Source organism: Lampetra fluviatilis, chromosome 11, assembly GCF_964198595.1.
Source record: "Lampetra fluviatilis chromosome 11, kcLamFluv1.1, whole genome shotgun sequence".
In the NCBI taxonomy this organism is placed as follows: Eukaryota; Metazoa; Chordata; class Hyperoartia; order Petromyzontiformes; family Petromyzontidae; genus Lampetra; species Lampetra fluviatilis.
In genome coordinates this window covers 5,121,292-5,148,327 of record NC_136285.1, presented here as the reverse complement: position 1 = coordinate 5,148,327, position 27,036 = coordinate 5,121,292, and the positions used below count along the sequence as shown (strand labels likewise).

Below are 27,036 nucleotides of genomic sequence, written 5' to 3'. Positions count from 1 at the left end.
TTATAATGTAGCTGTGTAATAAAATAACTGGGCTTGCTTTGATTACATTTATTTCATTTCGGTGGGGGTGGGGAAAAATTATCATTCACAGGGGGATGGTGGGGGGCTGTGTAGCAGTCCAGCCCCAGCCTGCAAAGGTGCCACCATGGCTGGCTGGGCAATCTATCCGAGGCCGGGGGCTCTGCACGGGACTAGGCCTCACCACGGCACTGAAGTTAGTAGTTAGAACTATGGAGTCGATATATACTATTATAGAGGCGGGAGATATGACTATGTGGTCGGTAGATACTACTGTAGAGTCGGTAGATACTCTTGTAAAGTCGGGAGATACTACTGCAGAGTCGGTAGATGCTATTGTAGAGTCAGTAGATACTACTATAGAGTAAATAGATACTACTATAGATTCAGTAGATACTACTGTAGAGTCAGTAGATACTACTCTAGAATCGGTATATAATACTCCAGTCAGTAGATTCCACTATAGTCAGTATATACTGCTGCAGAGTCTGTAGTTACAACTATAGAGTCAGCAGATACTACTATAGAGTTAGTTACTACTATAGATTCAGTAGATACGACTGTAGAGTCAGTATTTACTACTATCGGGTTGGTTCATACTACTATAGAGTCGGCAGATACTACTATAGAGTCAGTATATACTACTACAGTCAATAAATACTATTATGCAGTCAGTAGATACTACTACGGTGAGTAGATACTATTGTATAGCAGAGGTGTGGACTCGAGTCATGTGACTTGGACTCGAGTCAGACTCGAGTCATGAATTTGATGGCTAGCGACTCGACTTGGACTTGCATAACAATGACTTTGTCCCACCTCTGAGGTGTGGACTCGAGTCATGTGACTTGGACTCGAGTCAGACTCGAGTCATGAATTTGATGACTTGCGACTCGACTTGGACTTGCATAACAATGACTTTGTCCCACCTCTGTTGTATAGTAAGTAGATACTACTGTCATTAGAAACTGTAAGAGCCATAAGACAGAAAGAGAATGTATTATTTCTGTGTATACATTTAATGAACATCTGTTATACATTTGTTGACAGATTGGGCTTACTTGACTTGGAATATTCCAACTGTTTAGAACCCCCTTTTGGTTAGACTGGTTGAACCCATGACGTCACTTCCGGTCTGCCAGTATGTTTTTATGAGAAGTTTTTAGATATATATTTTTCCCCCGGGCAACGCCGGGTACTTCCCGCTAGTGCACTTATTTATTTTTCCTTCTACAGTCTCAATCGAGTCTAAATGTAGGAGTATCTGCAGAATATTGATATGATTCTGTCCAGTTAATTTAGGATGTAAATTAGCCACTGGGTCCAAGTCTATCTCTTTAGCTCTACTTTTTCCAAACATCCTTTTATACACCACACATTTAAGGCTTAAATATATAGTATATGGGGATGCTTCGGCCATTGGCCTTTCTTTTTCGCACATCATTTCTGGAAACGTCACATATATTATTTTCTTTTAAGGCAGTGTTACATAATAAATGCCACTATAGTAGTAAATACCTAAGTATAGTCATGATAGGAGCACATATATTTTTTCTTGCAAAGCTACCAGTGTTATTGACGAATTGACGGATGTTTTTGTTGTTAATTGTGCTAGTGCACTGCTGCCAATGAAGCATCACCGGATAATTTCCTTACAACACCAATGATTTATATTCTGATTGCATTACAGTGCCGTGACCTTCATCATCCTTAATTGGGAAGGTGGTACCATGTCTCAAGCACTGTACTCTTAATTGGAAGGGTGTGAGTTCAAATCAGAATTTTGCTCAGTCCGTCATTCCCCCATGGCAGAAAAAATGTGTTTGGAAGATCTTGTAGAAAAGTCAACAGCGGTTGCTCTGTGCAATACATTACAATTTTTTATTTATAGAACATCTAAATGCAAATGCATCGTAGGATGCTGTACAGAAAGTGTGGCATGCATCTCAAGGGTAAAAGTGAGGTGTTTATATTTAAAAATAGAGGTTTGATGGAAATCACTTAAGTGTGTCCCACATGCCACTTGCTAGTAATAATAGTGGATATTTCTGCTTTGGCTTTCATAAGAAAAACCCACCGTAAGCTGCTATTAACACCATATACAAAGAGCACCCACAAACTGAAAAGGTCAATCTTTGGGGGGGGGACAAGCAATTTGGCGCACAGCACAACTAACCCAATAATGACTCAACCCTTAACCAGTATTAAGCCTTTTCACTGACCCGAACCCCAAGTCTCTCCCTGGTTATTTACCAGAATCCCAGTTGTTTCCTTGTTCAATTTTGGTGTGAACATCACCCTTATTGTAAGATACATCCTAGTGCTTCGCTCCTGGGGACGTAGAGTTTCCGCCATTGACTCATGGGCCACCAATGAAGAAGACCACCACCCAGAACTCTGTTGAATATTGAGTGAAAGACTGATGATTCTCACTCCACCCCTAAAGCCCCCCCCCCTCCACACCATTGATTCAATTATAATTAGAAGTAACAATTCAATTCAATAATTTGTTTACATTTTTGTCTTCATTTCACTGCCTTGTTTGTCTTATCAATCCATGTTTGTGTCTTGTTTTTGTTTGCTTAAATATATCATTCACATACAATTTGCATAAATTATAATGCCTTTCATGCACAAATTGATGCATGTATTGTGAGTATAAGGCATTTAAACTGATGTCTGTCAGTCTCAGTGCTGGATTTTCACTAAATTAAGTGCAGAACCACATTTAATATGATTGGATTTTTGTGCAATCATTGGTGACCGGGCCAAAACCATCAATTTGCTATGTTTCAGTACCCAGTATAATCATAGGCTGCTGTAGTTGTTTGTGCTAGCGTGTCAGTTATTTGAAGCATACACGATGCATTATGTGTCACTACAGATGCACTGTGTGTGGCATACGGATACATTGTGTCGCATACTGATGCATTGTGTGTCACGCAGTCATCTCTGTGCTGTATCCCCACTCCTCTCGGTCCACATACATCTCTTCACACATCAGGTCATCGTGACTGGCTCATTATTGAACACCGTCCCACATTAACTTTTTTGACAATAATCAATATATGTCAGTGTGTCCCCTTCCCCAAAGAGCATGTGACGGTATTGGCAGGCAGCCTTAGTGGGAGTCTAAAACAGCTACGGCAAGGGCCATTCAAATAACATTTAGCCATCTTAACACGAAGACTTTTGCGACCAATATCATTCGTATTAAAGGTTTTTTTTCGTGGGGTTATATCACCTAAATATAAATGTGTTGTTAACCCACCACCACCCGACACAGCCAATTAGCAGGGTTTGTCACGTTAATAAAACGTGCCACTTATTTACTACTTCAGGACACTGGTGTATTGGAGAGTAAACCCATAACATGTACAATAATTGGCACGTCTTATTTACGTGACGAACCTTATTAACTTATGGGGTCGGGTAGTGGTGGATTAATGGCACATTTATATTTACTCAATCTAACCTAAAAAAAAACGTTGTCACGAATTTAGCCATCTGTTGTTTTCTTTTCTTACAACACAATGTTAATAATTTGTTTGGCTTGGTGTTCTTACTCTGCTGAGATTTTCATTGAAACAGGTGGGGAATTTCGTGTTACGTTATAATGCATGTGCTTCCTAATCCACCTGCCCACAGCACTTGCTGGACAAGCTGTGCAAGGAAATAGAGAAGGACCTCCGACTGTCCGTGCATACCCACCTCAAACTGGACGACCGCAACCCCTTCAAGGTGGGAATGAAGGACCTGGTGCCCTTCCTGGACATCAGGCCCGTGCGCTTCTTTAACCACTTCATCAACATCAAAGGTAGGACTCATCGCCTACTGCATTCATAGCACCGCATCCACACCCAGTGCATGGTGCTGTGGTTCTTTCGGTAAAGTCACGTAGGTATAAAATAAAATAAATTAAATTACGACGTTTCGGGCGCAACACAAGCATCCGTCATCAGGTGGGACAACCACAGCCAAAAACAATTGCTGAAGTGGGCAAAAGGGCTGCTTGTAACAAGAGGCTATATAGGTAAGAGAGGGTGGAGGAGCCAGGGAGGAGAGATAGAGAGGGTGGGGGTGTGGGGTAGGGAGAGTGGGGAGCTGCAAGCACGACAAAATGCCGGGGCTGGGAAGTGAACAGGGCTGGGGGAGTAGGAGGGCTGAAGAAACTAGAGATGCGGATATGAAGGCAAACTATAAAGCAGTTAAGGTTTTACCTGGTTAATAACATCCTTCCAATGATTGCTCAATTTGTATCCATCTTCTCGGTTGAAGCTATGTCTATGTTTATATATCTGGATGGCTTCATGAACAAACCTTTGATAGAAGCCTGAAGGTTTGCAAAGCACCTTGGTCTCGGAAAAAACAACATCATGAGAGCCCACAGCGTTATAGCAATGGTCAGCCACGGCGGAGGTATTAGTCCTGCCGTGTTTCAGATCTGACTTGTGCTCGCGAACACGGTCCGAGACATGTCGTTTCGTTTCCCCAATGTAACAATCACCATAGGTGCAACTTAGTTTGTAGACTGCAGGATATTGCATGTCAGGAATGACATCCTTCACAGATGGGATTAGATCACGGATTTTGTGTACTGTACTGAATCGGACCTGGATCTTGTGTTTGTTTAAGATTTTGGAAATCTTTTTGGTAACGCCTGCTATGTACGGTAACGTGATGGTTTTGATCGGCGGACCGTGTTCGCGAGCACAAGTCAGATCTGAAACACGCTAGGACTAATACCTCCGCCGTGGCTGACCATTGTTATAACGCTGTGGGCTCTCATGATATTGTTTTTTCCGAGACCAAGGTGCTCTGCAAACCTTCAGCTTACTATGAAAGGTTTGTTCATGAAGCAATCTAGATATATAAACATAGACATAACTTCAACCAAGAAGATGGATACAAATTGAGCAATCATTGGAAGGATGTTATTAACCAGGTAAAACCTTAACTGCTTTATAGTTTGCCTTCATATCCGCATCTCCAGTTTTTTCAGCCTCCTACCCCCAGCCCCGCTCACTTCCCAGTCCCGGCATTTTGTCGTGCTTGCAGCTCCCCACTCTCCCTACCCCACACCCCCACCCTCTCTATCTCTCCTCCCTGGCTCCTCCCCCCTCTCTTACCGACATAGCCTCTTGTTACAAGCAGCCCTTTTTCCCACTTCAGCAATTGTTTCTTGCTGTGGTTGTCCCACCTGATGATGGATGCTTGTGTTGCGCCCAAAACGTCGTGATTAAATTTATTTTATGTTATACCTACGCGACTTTACCGAAAGAACCAAAGAATATGGATCCCTGCAGTCACGAAAACTTCAAATCTAGATTCATGGTGCTGTGGTTATAAACAATGTCATCGAAGTGAAAGTTGGGTCTGATGGCAGTTGGTGGGTTTTTGGTAGGAGGTAGTTAGGTGGCTATGATGAGATGTTTGCACCATGTGTGACAATTATTTGTGGGTGTCTGTCTGTAATTTCTTGGTAACTATGCCTCGTCATTTCTATTGTTTAGTTTGTGTCTCTCCCCATGTATCTACCACTCCATGTGCTTCTGTGTCTGTGTTTTTTTTTTGTTTTTATATAATTATTCCTCCCATCTTACGATGGCTATGATTAGGATGCAAGGGTATTTGTAAAGAGCAGCCCAGATGTGTATAATTGTATGGGGGTGTTGGCAATTTTTTGGTTATGCCAAGGCTATGCCGCTCAAGCGGTCTTTGAAAGAAACTGAGTGAGCAGCTTAACGGCCAACCTGAGCCGCCGCATTTGATGCTGAGCCAGAGCCTAGCCCATACTCAGAATACAGTCTGGAGGGAGACGGACTCATCAGTTACTTTTTTTAAAGGATACAAAAAAAGATTAAAAAATAAATATATTTTGGTTCTAAAATTCATATTCACAGGAAACGTAAACACGGTATTTCGTATTTATCGGAAAAGTAAATAGTGCTGTTTGGTGCACCCCTAATTAATATCACTTTATAGGATGGTATATAATCTTATTTGGATAGACTGGCTCCCAAAATCGGAAAGTATCTTTTTCCATTTCAGACAAAGGGCTGCAAATAAAATATGATTGTTGCTCCATGCCTTTTTAAGCCATGGAGACATTGACATTTAACTCAAGAGATAATGCATCCATAAGATAAAAAAACTCAAGGAAAACAAGAACAGGATAATGACTCAAAGTATACATAATGTTCTTATTTTCGCTAGAAAGAAAGTACATCTGTCAGTTCATATCTTGGCCACAAACAAGGGGGCAATCTGCACTCACCGTTGCCTGCCTCTTGTTAAGCTTCTGTGAACTCGTTCACCTTGCAGCTAGATGGCTCAAAGTATAAGCTGCCTCAGGAAATAATTTATTTTATACTTTCCAACATAGATTAATGTTTTCGCGCATATTGGCTGTCGGTCCGTCTTAGTGCCTATCTAACATGGGTGGGGGTTGGGTGAAAAGATAACTCTTGTAAACATCTTATAGGGGCTTACGCTACGGAAAACCAGCCGCCATTGATAAGTTGCTTAAAACCTGGAAACAACCAACGCTAACATTGCCTCTGCATATTTTGCATGCCTTGCCCCCTCCCCTCTCAATTAGATCATTACGTGTGATTTGATCTGGATTGTGTTGTCTATCGACCTAAATGAAAACCCACCTGCTATTAATACAGCATTTATAACATCAACATCCTCAACAACGATCTACCCAATGCTGGATCAAGGCCTCTCCGTCTTCACCATCCATAACAGTCAAGCAATGCCACAATTTGTCTCGCTCCTGTGCATGAGTCAGTGCCACCTGCCACACTCTTTGCCAACATGGCCCTGCCAGAAGAGATTTGCTCTCGCCAGTGAAGCCACTATCCAATCCATTTGTTTCATTTGTGGCCTACAGATGTGCTGCTTCCCGAGTGCTTGGTGCAAATGAAACAATTATCATTTTGCGGTGAAATACTTCCTAGGACATATGTTGGAAATATTTATATAATCCTTGCATATGTATCCTCTTTCTCCCTTGTATTGTTTTCTCCTCTGTGTCCTTGTAGCACAACGTTAATGGTCACGTGCTATCGTGAGCTAGTCATGCAAGTCCATCCCCAATGCAACCACATCATCCCCTAATAGAGTGATTAGATGACTCTCACTGTTACTGTTTTTTACTGATGTTAAATTCCATTGTGTTTTTTTTACGTGTTATAAAAACATATTTTTGTTCATTATAATTTATAATGCTTCATAGAATATGAATTCGTGTTCATATTTTGTCTTTATTATACATTCCATACTGGTCATTACATTTATTGTTTTAATAATTTATCTTATGGTATGTCGTGTATTGTATGTACTTTTATTACTGGATTTATTATGTATTGTGTGTCATTGTAACGATTAGGTCTTGCATTTATTATCTTCTGTTTTTCTTCATGTGTATTGAGCATGTTAGGGGTTGTGTAGTATATACCTTGTACGTTAAATATTGGATGTTTTACTCAATTAGTACAATAAGCAAAACATACAATACACGATGCAATAATTATAATTATTAATGCATTCTGAATTTTATGTTATGTATTGTTAGGTGACTTGTAATGGGCCAATATCTATCAACTGCTGAATTAAGGCCTTCCAAATTTATCACTCAACCTCAGTCTTGGGATCCAATAAATCCATCTAGTTCCTGCACATGAGCTAATATGATCACTCCATCTCCTTGGTAGTTATCCTCTAAGGCAGGGGTCCCCAACCCCCGGGCCGCGGACTGGTACCGGTCCGTGGCCTATTAGGAACCGGGCCGCACAGCAGGAGGTGAGCGGTGAGACCGCACGTGGCCTGCCTCCATTAGTTTATTATTGACCACTTCCGTCCGTGCCTCTTTCCCGCACTGCGCACTTGTCTCAGTCACAGTTTTGGTAAGCCCACAAGCTCTAACCCCTGGCCAAAATGAGTAAAAACCAAACGTCGCTGGAGAGCTTTTTTGAAACGGGGGAAAGACCCAATGATGAACCCCCCCCCTCCCGCCGGTCCGTGAAAAAATTGTCTTTCACGAAACCAGTCCCTGGTGCCAAAAAGGTTGGGAACCGCTGCTCTAAGGCATGTTCCCTCCCCTTGGCTGCCGCTTTGTCTTTTGTAACACAAGGCAACTCCCCCCCCCCCCCCCCCAAGAGCCAATATCGACAAGCCTAGTGTCTCCAAGTTCCAATGAAGTGTGAGGTAGTGCTTTTCTCTACGAGTACCCCTGAGCCAGTTGTGAATATTCAAGATTTCCATTGCAGAGGGGCGAGTCTCTCCAGAGGACAACCACTGTGGAAGTTCCACAGAGTGATACTCGTTTCAACAACCCCGGGGTGATGAGAGACTGATTAAGCACCCGGTCATAACTAAAATGTGATTAAATAAATTGCACCTTTCACCGAAGATCTCAAAGCGCTCTAAAAGAAACACCAGCAAACGATGTCAGTATAAAACAACTTGTGAAAAAAAAGCAAATGCCCCAATAATAAAATCAATGTTTAAAGTCATTTACTGAAGTAACTAATGGTTGAATAAACAGAAGTGTGTAAATATGGCTCAGAGATTTTGATATCTCATGGAAGAGAGTTCCAGAGTCTGAGGGCTCCACGCCTATCCACTGAAGCAGATAAGATTTGCATTCCGAGATCTTGGAGACCTTGAGGGGACGTATGGCAGGTCGACTGGGGCACGGTGGTTCAGAGCTTTGTAGGTTAGCAATAAGATTTTAAACTGAATCTTATATGGATTTGGAAGCCAGTGCAGAGGCCAACACGGGCGTAATGTGATCTGAAGGTGTTCTGGTTAACACCCGAGCAGCCGCATTCTGAACACGCTGCAGATTGTTAAGCACATTCTAAACCACACCAGGGAGCAAGACATTGCAATAGTCGATGCGAGATTAAATTAAGGCATGGACCAGCTTCTCTGCATCCAAAGCAGATAGAAGGCATCAGATTTGGGAGATATTCCTCGGATGGAAAAAAATATTTTTTATGTTTTTAATATGAGCCTTTGAAGGACAAGCATGGAATCACAGATAACCCCTAGATTTTTGACTTCCTGTGCCAAACCGATTACCTGGCCATCAATCATGTTGAAGGCTGCTGCTTTTTGAAATTGGTGCGTGGGACCCAAAGAACATCACCTCCCATCTTGACACCATTTAATTGGAGGAAGTTTTATTGCATCCAACTTTTCATGGAAGTCAGCAACGAAGTGAGCATTGGGCAGATTAAGGGAGCTTAGACTCGGTGTGCACGGAAATTTAGTTGTTATCCGCAAAGACAATGACACTTTAAGCCGAGATGTCTGTATGCATGTGTCGATATAGTACAGTATGTGCAACTGTGTTTGTTTAGGTGTCATTGTGTGTTTGTGTATGGTAAATATATTACAGTATTGTAATGCATCTAATGTTTGTATGTGATTATATCTGTCTGTGGGGAGCGGTAGTGCTGTGCGACGAACCTGGCGAACAGAGTTTGATTTCTGCTTGCAACCAATAAGAATGACAATAATCTGAACCAGTCCTGGGCCTCCAGGACTCGGCCTCACATCAGTACCTGGTGTGATGTGTAAACATCACCACTAGGGAGACAAAGGCGGTCGAGCGTGGTGCTGGCCACCCAACCCCTCGTGTGCCGTGCCGATCTTCATAGGTGCTCGCTAACAGCACTTGCCCCAATAGTCTGTTAAGGCTATATGCAGTTTCTTGGTGTTTATTTATGTACGTGTGTGTAGAAAGCATGTGCAAATACGTGTGTATGTCTGTGTGAAGGTGTAAAATTGTGAAAATAAATATAAGCGTGTATATGTCTTTGTGTATGCAGTCCTGGTATTTATGTGTGATGACCGGCCAGGAGAAATAGGTTGAGTTTTTGATAGTCTTTAAAGCAATAAAAAAACTATTAAAAAACGATCACAAAATATTTATTGATATTACCTTTAAAACTTTGATGGAAATTAAAATATGGCTATAAAAGTAATTAAAATATTTTTTTTAAGTCAAAATAAAAGCGAACTAAACTGATAAAATAGCAAAATTTTATTTTTCCAGGTTAAACCTGGCCACAAAAGATCGCTCAATGAAGTGACTTATCATGTGGAAATTCATAGCAGCCAAATACTCTAAACGCATGTTTCAAAATGGAGAGGGAAAAACTGGAGGACCCGGAGAAAAGCCAAACAACACGCAGTATTACCAAAGGCACATTTGGGAGCTATATACTCTTTGCAGAGAAAATAAAAAGCGTGCACCTAATTTACGCGACGACGGGGACAACATGCAAACTCCAGACATACAGGCGTCAGGGTCAGGATTGAACCCACGACCTCCCGTATATATGGCAAGGTAGTTAACATCTCACCACTATGGTACCCAAGGAGCGGTGACGTTTCCCTCATCCCCTGCTGGATCTCTAAGGGCAAACCATATAAATGAATCTTGCAGTTGTGCATCAAACACTTTAACCACTGTGCATCTCACTAATGAATCAAACCTTACGCTTAACAGATATGGAGCTGATACCGAGTTTCACCGTGTCTCACTTTATGTTTTTCCACGCCATAGCGTACGTGACGCACTACCTGGACAAGACATTCTACAACCTCAACACAGTGGCGCTGCATGATTGGGCCACCTATAGCAAGATGCGAAATCTGGCCACGCAGCGCTACGGTCTGGATATGGCTGAACCACACCTCCCCAGCCAGACATTGGAACAGGTATTGCTTATCTTTGTCAAGCCCCAGTGTCTCCCTACTTGAACAAGACTGGAGCTGTGCTTATCTCCATTGGGCACGTTGAGCCAAAAGTGGAAATCCCACATTTTTACAGCTATGCTCATTTTCTACATAAGACATTCAATTGAATGTGTCTTAATGTTAAAATGAGCAATGGAACGGTGCCGATTTTCATCGGTCGCCTGTTTCCATGACAGCGACATTTTTAGCAACTGACCCATAGCAGCCAGCTTCCTGACAGTGGAAATGTTCGCATTCACAGAAGTCCGCAATTATGCCAGCCTTATCACCACATCAAAGATTACTGGTCTTGGTGGAAAGGCAGAATTTGTCGTCGATATTGGTGGCTGTGCCCAAGTCCAGGCTCAATAATAATAATAATTTACATTTTTTGGAGCATTTCATTCGTAGATCCCAATGCGCCATGTATGAAAAGCAGGAAATAAACAGAACCAAGGTAAATCGTCATAACTAGGGGGTAAATGCCAATTTAAAGGTGAAAGTTGAGTTTTCAAAACAGATTTAAATAGCTCTAACGACTCTTGCTGATTAATTACCAAAGGCAAGGCGTTTCATCGTTTGGGAGCTGCACTCTCAAAAGCTAATCACTCCAGGAAATTAGCCTTGACCTCGGAGTACTTAGAAGAAGGTGATCCGAATACCTCGGATACCATGTTGGTTGTATAAACACGGATCGGTTCCTGCAAATATTGTAGGGCTAACCCATTGAGAGCCTTGTAGGTCAGTATTAGGATCTTATCGTCCACTCTATATTTGACTGGTAGCCAGTGCAATGACAAGAGAGCGAGGTGTGATGTGCTCGCAAAACAGTGTGGGCGTAAATAGTCTAGCAGACCAGCGGATTGAGAAACAAACTAAATGAACAGTAACGCTTTGCAGTAATCAAGTCGGATAACACAAAAGCAAGGACCAGTCTCTCTCTAAGTCATGCCCATGATTGACTGCCTATATATAAACTAAATATTCCCACTGTTTTTGTACATTGTCTGGAGAAGCAGATGCATTTGCTTGCAATATAAATCCAATGTGCATTGTATTAGAAAGGCAATGGACTGATGCTAATCTTGTGATTTTGATTCACGGGCATCCCTGTAAATGAGGCAGTTGCCTCAATTGTCTCCATATGGCAAAATGCAGTAGTGATTCATCTGAGTCACATTTATAGGATGGTGGATTTCTCCTGTGAATAAAGTATTTTACTTACAGTTAATTGTGAATGGCTGGTTCATTTTTATTGGTGTATAAGTTATAAGCATCCGTGCTCACTGCTACTTTCAGTGGTATCCCTCTCGCACGCATCTCCGGCTCTGAAGTAGCTACTTGGATAAATAAAGCTCCTCATTATAAATTCTCAAGAAGCACACACGTATTTGAAACTTGGCCATTCAAACATATACCGTCTAATTCAATACGCAGTAAAAGGACTAGACTGGTGACGGATGGGCTATCTTTCTTACGACAATCATGCGATTGTGTTTTCATGAGAGCCGGTAGGCACAGGCTGTCTTTTATACATGATTCTTCCCCTTGCCTAAATTTCCACAATCACTTAACCGTAGCTGCCACGTTAATAGGGCTCAGCGGATTAAAATAAAACCTAACCTGTTTGGTGGTATTGTGCCACTCCAGGAGTTTGCTATCAAGCACTAATTGGGCAGTCCTTTTCATTCATTGTTCAACGTTTCTCGAGCGCACAGTCGGCACACGCTGTTTTCGCTTACAAAGTGTCTAATGCAGGCATTTCGTGCCAGCTCATAGCTGAGCTTTCAATTGCCGCTGCAATTGCACTGCTACAATGCACGCACGTTGTCGGTGGCATATAACCCTTAGACCCAGTGTTCTTTAGATGAATATGTCTGTAAACATAAGTGCAGTATGTCCAAACTGTCAAAAAATGTCACTGAGAATGCCCTTATGGCATTACTGGGTAGCTGCAGAATTGAAATTATTGATCCAGTGGTGATTTCCTGAGTGGCCGGTATGCTACCCACTAGGGTATCAGACCACTACCTGGAAAATAGCAGTGGCAGGTACTGGTAGCAGGGATAAGAAATGAATAGTGTATTTATTGTGTAGTGCAATATTTATGAAAGTGCATGCTATTACATGAATATGTTTGTTTTAATTGCAGGGACTCGATGTTCTGGAGATCATGCGAAACATTCACATCTTTGTGTCCAAGTATCTCTACAACCTCAACAATCAGGTGAAGTGTTTTACATTTCGATTTATTTTTTACACGCGGTGATCAAAATTGTATTAGCGAATATATGTTAAACGGATACGTGCAAACATAAAATAATTTGTCAGCGTAGTAACTTCTGAACATCAATACATATTTTCCGTAATATAATGCATCATTATGACTCGTAATCTTATCCTGTCAGTGTGACATCTTTTTGTGCTGTACATTCAAAGCTTTGATCGCACCCTTTATGGACATTCCGTTGATACTTTAACGTCATAGAGTTGGCTTGGTATATCACACACAAATTGACCATATGTGAGCTACCTACCTGCAAGACAATGAAGCAGTATAGCGAATAGATGTATGGCTGATGTGTGTGTGGGTTTTCTCTGGGCACTCTTGTCTCATGGCCAGCTATTCTCGTGCCTCCTTATTAGGGTTGCGATACATTTTTTGCTCGAGACGTTGACCTATTGTGGACGTGTAAATCAATGCACGCACTGCGTTGGCTGCCCCTCATGCATCATGGGTCGGGTCGCCACTGTAAGGTTACGTCCCAACTTGTTGGTCCAAGTCCTCTGTTCCTCACTACCACTCCCCACATTGACGTACCTAACCCTCATGCTGTCACTGTCATACCACCTGTCATTCACAATACCATCTTCAATCACATTTTACCAATTAACTTTACAAGAACAAATCCCAGCCAGAAAATCACTATTCCCTTAAAACATACTCCTATCCTTGATGACTCTCAGTTAATCTTGGGAATGAATGCTTTTCTCATTAATGACAGATTTTCAGCTAGGCCTGCTATCTCTTTATCAGAAAAAAACAAGGAGCTGAAACCCCAATTTCCCTGCCTGACAGAGACCTGGTTTCATAAATAATCCACTCCAGACATAGTAAACCTCCTTCCCCATGGTTATAAAATACACCAAGTGAATAGACTCTCAAAACGTGGTAGTGGTGTAGCTGTCATCTTTCAGGATCATTAGCACTGCACCTGTAGGTCTGCCATTATTTCAAGTCCTTAGAATATATATGTTCATTGCTGGTTTGAGAACAATTACTCCTTTAAACTGTCCATTGTTTATCATTTCCCCTGGTTCAGATTCTGATTGGGTGGATGACATTTTTGAGCTGAGTATGACCCTGTCACTGGAGTCCCCTTTCTCCCTGATACTGGGGAATTTCAGTGCCTGGGTCGACACTCCCCATGACAAGTTAGCCTGCAAGTTCATAGACATGCTTAGCCTAAACCAGGGGTTGGCAAGCAAAATAACAAGAAGAGACATTTTTCGAATTCATAAAAAAACTCTTTCAAGAGCCGCAATGCACGTAGTGAATACAAGACGGTGGTGCTTATTACATAATGTCACGAAATAGTTTTTAAAGAGCTGCATGCAGCTCCAGAGGCGCAGCTTGCTGACCCCTGGCCTAGACTATATGCAATATGTCAATAGTCCAAGCCATTGAGCTGGACATACACTGGACGTAATTTTTTTTGCACAGATCACATTTTCTATTTTGGGCTTTATTCAGGTCCACTGGTCGGATCATTTTCTGATTAAATTTTAACTTAACATAAAAGCTCGTTTTCATCCTCGTATAAAAAAATAAAACATTCTAATTAGACCTAATAAATTATTAACCACTGATAACCTGACATCATTTTTGCAGGAGGAACTGCGGACTATTAACTCCACAGTTCAGCTTGCCAAGTTAATAAACTTGTGTAACGTTTCACTCACCAACGTTCTTGACTCAATGGCTCCAAAAATAAGGTTTTGTCCTATGTGTTTGCCCCCTCAACCCTCGTTCACACAAAACTTGATTTTTCTCAGAAGGCAATTGCGCTCAGCTGAATGTCGTTGGTGTAAAAGCAGCCTGCTAGCTGACACGTTTTCACTCAAACTGATTAGGAAATAATATCACCAGGAAATCGTTGATGCCAAGTCAACGTATCCTGCAAACAGGATTGAAACAAGAGTCGACCTCAGGATTTATTCAAAGTTGTCAGTGGAAACCTGTCATGCCTTTCAATCATATTTTTTTTTACAAAATTCATAATCTGAGAATATCCATTCCCAATACTGTTGGTTCAGCCCCCTCTAGTCCCCAGCTGAGAGACTCTGTGGCTCACTGTTTACATGAGTTCAGACAAGTCGCTATGTCTGATCTCACAGAAATCTTAACAAAGATGAAGCCAACTTTTTGTGACTGATCCACATCTCTCATTACTGGGCAAACAGAGCCATAACATTATGGGTCCTATCTTGCTAAAAATCGTCAATCATTCAGTCAGGGTGTATTTCCTCATGACTTGAAACTTGCGTCTGTTGAAACATTACTAAAGAAACCAAACCTGGGCCATAATTATTGTAATAACTATCAGACTATATGAATTTAACAATTTTTAAGCAAACTCATAAAAAAACATGCTGCTATGCAGTTACAGAACCATTTGTTATCTGACAGACTTTTTGACACCAACCAGTCTGGATTTCAACCCTTTCATAGCACTGAGACAGCTACCCTTTGTATTGTCGATGAGTTATACCATGTGCTAGATAAAGAGGGATCAACTATGTTAGTCTTGTTAGACTTCTCAGCAGGGTTGGCCACATTAGAACATGCTCTTTTATTGCAAAGGCTAGAACAGAATGTGGGAATCTGTGGGACTGCACTCAATTGGTTAAGGTCATTGTTGATCAAGCACTCCCAAAATATAAATAATCGGCTCTCATTCTCCTTCAGCCCAGCCAATCACGTGTGGAGTCACACAGGGGTTGATATTATCACCCCTACTGTTCGGATAAGCAGAACTTTACTACCCTGTCTGCTTGTCTGTCAGATATCGACAGTTGGTTGTCTAACAACTGACTGAAACTCAATCCGGACAAGTCAGATTTATTGCTGTTTGAACTGGAGTCTAAACTTGTTGACTAGAGGCCCATGGCAGCGTCTTTAACTGTCAGTAGAACCTCACTGCCTCATTGGATGCTATGAACATGTGAACTTGTACCCGCACTGGGTCACACGGGGAGACAATATGGAGACAAAGTGGTGCGCGTATTCTTTCGCGGCAGCATCATAGCAAGCATTACACTTACGATGCATGCAGGGATCTTGCGGTCAACTGCGAATGGTCGAGCCACAGGGGCATGATCGTTGAACTAAACGTAATTATATTTGGCTTGAAGTGAAATCCGTGATGGAGAAAACCCACGATGGTCAAGGTGTTGGTGTATGCAGAAACTATCAATCCACTGCTTACCCATGGGGTCACATCTGGTGTGGCAGCTTGTTAAAATATGGTTGCATTTGTGATTATAGCTGACAGCTAATATGCAATTTCCAGTTTATAGCAGTCTAATTTGGCTGTATTTTTTATTATTGGAAATCTATTTGTTTCTGAAAAAGTTCCACTTGGAATAACAGTTTATAATTATCAAGAGCAATTAAATATGTAGCCCCGTATATTTGGAGTTTAGCATTTAATAAATTATGAAAAATGTTTCGATTTAAAGCTTTCGTGACTGCAGGGATTCATCTTCTTGGTTTTTTTTCGGTAAAGTCACGTAGAAGGGAAGTAATAAAATAATAAAAATAAAACATAATAAAATAATTCTCACGACGTTTCGGCTACAACGCAAGCAGCCGTCTTCAGGTGAAGAATGAGACACTGCCAAGCTAGGAGCTTATATATAAGCTGGGTTGGAAGTGGAAGAAGAGCGCCTTAACAAAAGAATGTGCATATCAAGAGGAATTTAGCATATTCATGGGAAATGCGTAGGAGGTGGGCGGGGGGGTTTCAAAGTCATATTATGCCCATGCATTATGCAGGATCAGCAGCACCAAAGGGAGGGGGGCACGGGGTAGCATTAACAAAGGGAGGGAATGTTAATAGTATGTAGAAGCAATGAAACATGTGAATGGGAGAGCGGTGGCAGGAGACCCGCAGCGGAGCAAATAATGCATTCCCTGTGGAGAACACAAGATACACAGTTAATGCCAGTGAGTGGACTGCGGTCTGAAAGTCACCGTAAACGTGAACAACAATCAGTTAATATCCTAAATGGTTTATTACGTCCTTCCAATGATTGCTGAGCCAAAATCCATCTTCTCGGTTGAAATTGTCTCTGTGTATGTATATGTGGATCGCCTCATGAACGAATCTCTCATGGTAGCCAGATGGCTTGCAGAGAACCTCTGTCTTGGAGAAGTCAATGTCATGTGAGCCCACTGAATTGTAACAGTGATCTGCCACGGCTGAGGTGTTTGTCCTACCGTGTTTCAGGTCTGCTTTATGTTCACGGATGCGGTCCGAGACATGTCGTTTGGTTTCTCCAATGTAACTGCTACCACAGAGGCAACTTAGTTTGTAGACGCCAGGGTACTGTATGTCTGGAACCACGTCTTTTACAGACGGGACCAGATCACGGATTTTATGTACTGTGTTGAATCGGACCTGAATCTTGTGTTTAATCAGGATTTTGGAGATCTTTTTTGTGACCCCAGCAATGTAGGGTAAGGTGATGGTTTTGAAAGGCTCCTCAACAGGATCCTTCTTGATGGTTGTAGTGATGGCTTTACGAATTGTGTAGTCGGAGTAACCATTAGCCTTAAGAGCTTGGCATACGTGTTTGAGTTCACTGGCAATGTGTTCCTTGTCGGAGATGCATTAGGCTCTATGGTATAGAGTCTTGATGAGGGAGTTCTTCTGGGATGGATGGTGGTGGGAATCCGGTTTCAGGTAGGCATCTGTATGGGTGGCTTTCCTGTAGACAGAATGGCTCATTGAACCATCAGGTCTCCTTTTAATTAGGACATCCAAAAAGGGTAGCTTGCCATCTTTTTCGACTTCCATGGTGAATCTGATGGCTGGGTGTATGGAATTGATGTGGTCGAGAAATTGGTCTAGAGCAGGCTGGCCATGTGGCCAGATGACAAAAGTGTCATCTACGTACCTCTTCCATAAGGTCGGGTGTAGAGTGGCAGTCTGGATGGCGTCAGTCTCAAATTTCTCCATGAAAATGTTGGCTACAACCGGAGATAGGGGGGAGCCCATTGGGGTGCCCTCAGTTTGCTTGTAGAAAGTTCCATTCCAGGTAAAGTATGTATTGGTTAAGCAGTGTCTCACCAGAGGGGGTACCCCAGTATTTAGTCCTTGATGAACCAAGTCTTCAATGATTGCGATGGTGTCAGGCACAGGAACCTTGGTGAACAAGGAAACCACATCAAAACTGACAAGCAGGTCGTCTGGGGACAGGGAAATCCCCTTGATTGTCGATACCAGGTCAGTAGAGTTTAGTACCGCAGAGGTGGTTTTTCCAGTGAAAGGCTGTAGGATTTCAGACAAAAAACGAGCCAGTTTGTAGGTGGGGGAGTTGATAGTAGAGACAATGGGACGAAGAGGTGTATCTTCTTTATGTGTCTTTGGCAAGCCGTACAATCTTGGTGGCCTGGCTGCAGAAGGTTTCAACGAGAACTTTTTGGTCTGATCAATTAATGCGGTTGAAGCAGAAATGATTTTGTTGGTTTTGGAGACGAGGCTGTTGGTGGTGTCTCTTTTTATTTTTGTATAGCTGCCATTGGTGAGTAGTTCCTGAATCTTGTTGTTGTATTCTATTTTGTCCATGATGACAGTGGCATTGCCTTTGTCGGCTGAGAGGATGACAATGTCATCCCTCTTTTTTAATTGAGCTAATTCAAAACGCTCATCTTTGCTGATGTTGCTAGCAGGCATCTTAGCGTTTTTGAGGGTTGCAGAGATTTCAGATCTTGCTACGTCTGCAGCGATGTGACTCAGGCCCTTGAGAGCTATATCTACTTGGGCAATTATATCATTAACTGGTATGTGTCTAGGTGTGACTGCAAAGTTTAGTCCTTTAGCTAGAACAGATTTCAGACCTTCAGAAATAGAACTGTTACTGCGATTAATTACGACTTTGTTAGCGTCTAGCTTTTCTTTGTGTGGGTCCGGTTTCTTGTTTGAGAGACGGTTGAATTTGGAAATCAAGTTGTCCTTACATTTGGTCGACATAGCGGCAGCTGAAGAGGTAGTCATTTTGTCTACATGTTCCCAATCCCATGTGGACATTGTTGCACTCAAAGATAAGTGTGATTTGTAGAGTGTCTTGTCTAACTGATCAAGATCGGTGCGCGTAAGTCTGATTTTCTCTGAGATAAGAGCTAAGTTAGTTCTAGACAGAATTCGTTTAGCATTCGAAGAAGTTGTAGCAGCAGAGGTTAGTGTAAATGCGATTGGATTTACCTTAGAGTCGCGGCATCTCTTCAGAAAGGTGAGAGACTCGATTAGCTGAGCCTTCTTATCACGGAGCTTGTTGAAGGATCTCAAAGTTATGTGGAATCCCTCCCCGTAGAGGCGGTTAAATTTCGATTTAAAGCTTTCGTGACTGCAGGGATTCATCTTCTTGGTTTTTTTTTTCGATAAAGTCACGTAGAAGGGAAGTAATAAAATAATAAAAATAAAACATAATAAAATAATTCTCACGACGTTTCGGCTACAACGCAAGCAGCCGTCTTCAGGTGAAGAATGAGACACTGCCAAGCTAGGAGCTTATATATAAGCTGGGTTGGAGGTGGAAGAAGAGCGCCTTAACAAAAGAATGTGCATATCAAGAGGAATTTAGCATATTAATGGGAAATGCGTAGGAGGTGGGCGGGGGGGGTTTCAAAGTCATATTATGCCCATGCATTATGCAGGATCAGCAGCACCAAAGGGAGAGGGGCAGGGGGTAGCATTAACAAAGGGAGGGAATGTTAATAGTATGTAGAAGCAATGAAACATGTGAATGGGAGAGCGGTCGCAGGAGACTTTACCGAAAAAAAAAAACAAGAAGATGAATCCCTGCAGTCACGAAAACTTTAAATCGAAATTTAACCGCCTCTATGGGGAGGGATTCCACATAACTTTGAGATCCTTCAACAAGCTCTGTGATAAGAAGGCTCAGCTAATCGAGTCTCTCACCGTTCTGAAGAGATGCCGCGACTCTAAGGTAATACCAATCGCATTTACACTAACCTCTGCTGCTGTAACTTCTTCGAATGCTAAACGAATTCTGTCTAGAACTAGCTTAGCTCTTATCTCAGAGAAAATCAGACTTACGCGCACCGATCTTGATCAGTTAGACAAGACACTCTACAAATCACACTTATCTTTGAGTGCAACAATGTCCACATCGGATTGGGAACATGTAGACAAAATGACTACCTCTTCAGCTGCCGCTATGTCGACCAAATGTGAAGACAACTTGATTTCCAAATTCAACCGTCTCTCAAACAAGAGACCGGACCCACACATAGAAAAGCTAGACGCTAACAAAGTCGTAATTAATCACAGTAACAGTTCTTTTTCTGAAGATCTGAAATCCGTTCTAGCTAAAGGACTAAACTTTGCAGTCACACCTAGACACATACCAGTTAATGATATAATTGCCCGAGTAGATGTAGCTCTCAAGGGCCTGAGTCACATCGTTGCAGACGTAGCAAGATCTGAAATCTCTGCAACCCTCATAAACGCTAAGATGCCTGCTAGCAACATCAGCAAAGATGAGCGTTTTGAATTAGCTCAATTAAAAAAGAGGGATGACATTGTCATCCTCTCAGCCGACAAAGGCAATGCCACTGTCATCATGGACAAAATAGAATACAACAACAATATTCAGGAACTACTCAACGATGGCAGCTATACAAAAATAAAAAGAGACCCCACCAACAGCCTCGTCTCCAAAACCAACAAAATCATTTCTGCTTCAGCCGCATTAATTGATTGGACCAAACAGTTCTCGTTGAAACCTTCTGCAGCCAGGCCACCAAGATTGTACGGCTTGCCAAAGATATATAAAGAAGATACACCTCTTCGTCCCATTGTCTCTACTATCAACTCCCCCACCTACAAACTGGCTCGTTTTTTGTCTGAAATCCTACAGCCTTTCACTGGAAAAACCACCTCTGCGGTACTAAACTCTACTGACCTGGTTTCGACAATCAAGGGGATTTCCCTGTCCCCAGACGACCTGCTTGTCAGTTTTGATGTGGTTTCCTTGTTCACCAAGGTTCCTGTGCCTGACACCATCGCAATCATTGAAGACTTGGTTAATCAAGGACTGAATACTGGGGTACCCCCCGGGTGAGACACTGCTTAACCAATACATACTTCACCTGGAATGGAACTTTCTGCAAGCAAACTGAGGGCACCCCAATGGGCCCCCCCCTATCTCCGGTTGTAGCCAAAATTTTCATGGAGAAATTTGAGACTGACGCCATCCAGACTGCCACTCTACACCCGACCTTATGGAAGAGGTACGTAAATGACACTTTTGTCATCTGGCCACATGGCTGGCCTGCTCTAGACCAATTTCTCGACCACATCAATTCCATACACCCAGCCATCAGATTCACCATGGAAGTTGAAAAAGATGGCAAGCTACCCTTTTTGGATGTCCTAATTAAAAGGAGACCTGATGGTTCAATGAGCCATTCTGTCTACAGGAAAGCCACCCATACGGATGCCTACCTAAAACCAGATTCTCACCACCATCCATCCCAGAAGAACTCCCTCATCAAGACTCTATACCATAGAGCCCAATGCATCTCCGACCAGGAACACATTGCCAGTGAACTCAAACACGTACGCCAAGCTCTTAAGGCTAATGGTTACTCCGACTACACAATCCGTAAAGCCATCACTCCAACCATCAAGAAGGATCCTGTTGAGGAGCCTTTCAAAACCATCACCTTACCCTACATTGCTGGGGTCACAAAAAAGATCTCCAAAATCCTGATTAAACACAAGATTCAGGTCCGATTCAACACAGTACATAAAATCCGTGATCTGGTCCCGTCTGTAAAAGACGTTGTTCCAGACATACAGTACCCTGGCGTCTACAAACTAAGTTGCCTCTGAGTTAGCAGTTACATTGGAGAAACCAAACGACATGTCTCGGACCGCATCCCTGAACATAAAGCAGACCTGAAACACGGTAGGACAAACACCTCAGCCGTGGCAGATCACTGTTACAATTCAGTGGGCTCACATGACATTGACTTCTCCAAGACAGAGGTTCTCTGCAAGCCATCTGGCTACCATGAGAGATTCGTTCATGAGGCGATCCACATATACAAACACAGAGACAATTTCAACCGAGAAGATGGATTCTGGCTCAGCAATCATTGGAAGGACGTAATAAACCATTTCGGATCTTAACTGATTGTTGTTCACGTTTACGGTGACTTTCAGACCGCAGTCCACTCACTGGCATTAACTGTGTATCTTGTGTTCTCCACAGGGAAGGCATTATTTGCTCCGCTGCGGGTCTCCTGCCACCGCTCTCCCATTCACATGTTTCATTGCTTCTACATACTATTGTAATAAACGACTGGACCACGATGTCTGGCTCAGTGTCCTTTATTCGGTTCGTGCTGTACACCCACACGGCTGTCTTTACTCTGTAGCTTCTCCACGGTGCTGACTCCAATGTCGGCCCGATCCACAACAGCAGCTCCGCTGCTGTTTCTCTCACACAGCCCCCCTTGGCTGTACTCGCTGCAACTCCTCTCCCTCCGCAGCTCTGACAGCCTCTTGCTGTCTCTCTCTCTCTCCGCAGCTCCTCCTGGCAGCCACACCGCTGCCTCTAACACGCAGCCCTCTCTCTCTCTCTCTCCGCAGCTCCTCCTGGCAGCCACACCGCTGCCTCTAACACGCAGCCCTTCTGGCTGTCTCCTCTGCAGCTGCACACCACTCCGCAGCTTCCTCTTATCTTCGGGGTTGGCTCCCGATGGCCGTCGGCGCCCCCCCCTCTCCACACTCGCCCGCGTGGCCTCACTCTTTTCCGCTCACACCCCGACTGCCTTCCCCTTCCGGTTTACCCGCTTAAGGACCCGAACCTTCCCCCCACGTCACATGACTCCACCCCCCCGTGACGTCACATCCGGAAGGTCGCTTACGCCCGCATTACACCACCCTCCCCCGTAGAAAAATCCCAGCCGACCTCGGCTGACCAATAGTAAATCGTAATGCGGCGAACCGAGCTTCCCCCCCTAAAGGACACTAAGCATACAATGTAACAGCAAAAACAACAACAACAACGCAATTAACATCAACGAACGTACAAAATGCATGCAATAAATTCAACTGTAAGAAAAAAAATAACAAGACAGCAACAATCAGCGAAACGTAAGCGATTTGGAACGTGTGCGGGTCGCCGGCCCGTCCCGGACGGTCGGCGGCCCACTCGCAGAACGGGAACGCGATGAAAGTCGAGGAATGACAGGGGGTAATCCCCCTGTCGCAGCTGGAAGTCCACCGACGTCCCGTGTCCCTAAAGAGTTAGTCTTGGGCTTGTCCTGTGACCGTGCCCGCAGCTGGGTCGGAAGGGCTGCGGGGCTCGGAGGTCCCGCAGACCTGGCAGGCGTCCTCCGAGCAGGGCCCCTCGTCCCCCGCAATGTCACGGCCGGCCTGTCTGGAACAGGTACGACAGGCTCTCTAGCAAGATCAATGGACGCAGGCAGGGGAGAGTCAGCAGCAACAGACCCCGGCAAGGCAACATTGGGGGATGACGCATCATGTAAGGGAGCAACATATGGTTTCAAGCGCGACGTATGCACAACCCAGCGACGAGACCCAATCTGGACGCGTGCTGACTGTGGGTTGGGAACCGCAATGAGGCGTACGGGACCATGCCAGGGTTTGTGCAATTTCGGCGAGGTCCCCGGACGTACCTGTGGACAATGAAGCCAGGCTAGGTCCCCAACCTTCCAAGGGCACTCCCCCTCAGACCGTCGCGCATATCGCTCGTTCCGGGCCTGGGCTTTGGCCGTAGCCACGCGGGCATTCTCCCGCGCCTCCGTGACTCGGCGAACCGTGTCCTGAATGTATTCAGGAAGTGGTTTACGAGGTCCCTTCACCCCAGTTCCCAATTGCACATCCACCGGCGGCACGTTTTCCCGACCATACATAAGGTAAAACGGCGAATATCCTGTAGCCGCATGAGGCGTCATCCTGTACGCCGAAAGCACCCCGGGGATGTGCAGATCCCAATCTGATTGTTGTTCACTCACGGTATGGCAAAGCATGGCAGACAATGTCCTGTTCAGCCGTTCAACCATACCATCCGTCTGCGGATGGTATGGGGATGTCCGTACTTTCTTAGTCCCAAGGCCCGCGCACACTTCCGCCAATAATTTAGAAGAGAAATTCCTGCCCTGGTCCGTGAGGAGTCTCTCAGGCGCCCCCTTATCCATAATATACCCAAACAAAAAGGCGTCGGTAATGGCCGCGGCCGACTGATCGGGCAACGGCCAGGCCATCGGCCAACGGGAGAGGTACTCAACCCCTACCAGCAAATATTTATTACCCCTCGCCGATGGTGGAAAAGGTCCCAATATGTCCAGTGCCACCAATTCATTGACTCGAGACACCTGAATCGACTGGAGAGGCAGCACGTAAGGATGTTTCGGCGGCTTACGTCGTGCACACGCAGGGCACGCGCGCACGTGCCCTACGACATCTGTCGCCATGCCGTGCCAAAAATAATGACGTTGCAACGTCAACAAGGTCTTCTGCACCCCTAAATGTAAGAGAGTGTCACAATGGAGGGTTCTAATCAACTCGAATCGCAAGGACGTTGGTACCACCAGGCGCCAACGTTCCTGGAACCCCTCCCGCCACATAAGCAGACCATCTCGGAGAGCGGTTTGCGGCCCCATAGCCGTACTCGGACTCCCATTGTCCCTAGCAGACCGCTTCCGCAAGGACACCAATGACTCATCCATCATCTGTTCCCGGATCCAGACAGACCGCGGCAGATTCAAAACCCCGTCAGCCGGTCCCGGTTCCATCGGAGTGTCCGACTTCTCGACGGCCAACGTAAGCGGCTGAGGGGGGTTTGGAATCGGCGAACACCTATGCGTCCCCGACTCACATTTACAAGGGGCGCGCCGCGGTAATCTGGAAAGTGCGTCAGCGTTCGCATGGCGCACTCCCTTCCGATGTTGAATTTGGAAGGAAAATTCCTGTAGCGTGTCCAACCAACGTGCCAACTGTCCGGATGGCTGGTCAATTTTAAGGGCATATTGCAAGGCCGCATGATCCGTACGCACAATAAAAGAACGACCGTAGAGGTATGGTCGAAATTTCCGTAGGAAAAAAACAACCGCCAATAGTTCTCTGCGAGTGACACAGTAGCGGGTTTCCGCAGGAGACAAGACTCGGCTACCATACGCCACGACACGCTCTACACCCCCTTTAGACTGTGATAACACCGCCCCAATACCTGTGTCACTCGCGTCCGTATCAAGAATGAATGGGTGATCGAAATCGGGATAATCCAATGTTGGGGCCGTGGCCAATAGATCACGCAGACTCCGAAAGGCCGCCTCCTCCGGCTGTCCCCAAACAAACTTCCGTCCTTTACCCGTAAGGAGATGCAAGGGCCTCGCAATCGTCGCAAAACCCGGCACAAATCTTCGGTAATACGAGGCAAATCCCAAAAACCGCCGAACATCCCCCACGGTGGCCGGAGTCGGCCAATCCCGGACGCACGCCCTCTTTTCCGGATCCGTGGACACTCCCTCAGCACTCACAATGTGCCCCAAATAGCGGACGGACCGTTGCAGTAGGTGACATTTCTTTGGTTTGAATTTCAATTTGGCAGAACGCATCCTCGTGAACACTGTCTCCAGCCGCGTCAAATGTTCATCAAATGTGCGGCTGAAGACAATAATATCGTCCAAATATATAAGACACGTCTCCCACTGCAACCCCGTCAAAACGAGCTCCATCAATCTTTGAAATGTAGCAGGGGCCGCATTCAATCCCATCGGGAGACAGTTGAATTGAAATAACCCCTGCGGCGTACGGAATGCGGTTTTCTCCCGTGAGGACTCGTCAAGGGGAAGCTGCCAAAATCCCGAAGAGAGGTCCAGTGTGGAAAAGAACTTAGCCCCCGACAATGCGTCGAGGGAGTCATCCATACGCGGCAGGGGGTACGCATCTGCCACCGATATCTTATTCAATTTGCGGAAATCAACACAAAATCGCAATTTGCCATCCTTCTTCTTAACCAAGACGACTGGAGCGCCCCATGGGCTGTTAGATGGCGATATAATGTCCGCAGCCAACATGTCTTCCACTGCCCCCCGTACGTGTTCTCGCTCCGCAGGACTCATCCGATGCGAATTTAATCGAATAGGGGCAGCATCGCCCGTCTCAATGTGATGGTAAAGCAACGAAGTGCGGCCCAAATCCAAATCATCGGAGCTGAACACATCGGAATATGTCAACAACAATTTACGCAGCGCACCACGTTGCTCCATGGACAGGGAAGAATTTTCGTCACATAAATGAGCAACCCAACGATCATCCGAACTCCTTGGCTCGGAAACCCCAGCAACAACTCCCCGGCTATGTGGACAATCATGGGTCGCAAACGCCGTAGTGGCATGTGCCACAACCGTACCGGCCGGGACACGGACGTTTTCTCCCCCCGCATTAAGCACCTGTAAAAACGGTAATTGATCCGGCCGGACGATGGTCTGTGCCCCCACTAACGCCAACCCGGTTGTTATCGCGGCGGACGGTGACAACAAGACCCCTACTGCTCCTAGCCGATCAGGCAGGGGCTTCCGATACCGCAAGGGTATAAGCATCTGTGTACCAGGTGGGATGTCCACAGATGCGACGGACAGCGCCTGCACTTGTACGGCCGAAGCAGGTCGCCCCCAGGGCGACGGCAGAAACGAGATTTGACGGCCCCCCGGCAGTTCAATACAATTCTCATTGATTTTGATCAAAATGGGCATCTTAGCCAAAAAATCGGTGCCTAACAAACAAGGAACCGCCAAAGATCTCGATATCAACACAACACCCGAGGCCGACACATCCCCAATAGATATCTTAGCATCCACCTGACCCACGATACCCATGCTACCCCCGTTCGCAGCGACGCACGACCCATAAACCGGACGCACAGCCCCCGGCGGGATGCCCAACAGATGAAAAATGACATCCGAAATAATAGTCG

The 27,036-nt window shown here is 44.6% G+C and overlaps 1 protein-coding gene across 2 annotated transcripts in view; it reads left to right on the top strand.

Annotated features, from left to right (window-relative positions):
• WASHC4 (WASH complex subunit 4) overlaps nt 1-27,036 on the top strand; it is a 107,585-nt gene that overhangs the window by 40,854 nt on the left and 39,695 nt on the right. For both annotated transcript variants that reach the window (XM_078860831.1, XM_078860830.1), the window contains exons 21-23: nt 3,667-3,835; nt 10,604-10,758; nt 12,929-13,003. In XM_078860831.1, the coding sequence (XP_078716957.1) occupies nt 3,667-3,835; nt 10,604-10,758; nt 12,929-13,003 (399 nt within the window). The remainder of the gene's footprint in view (nt 1-3,666; nt 3,836-10,603; nt 10,759-12,928; nt 13,004-27,036) is intronic.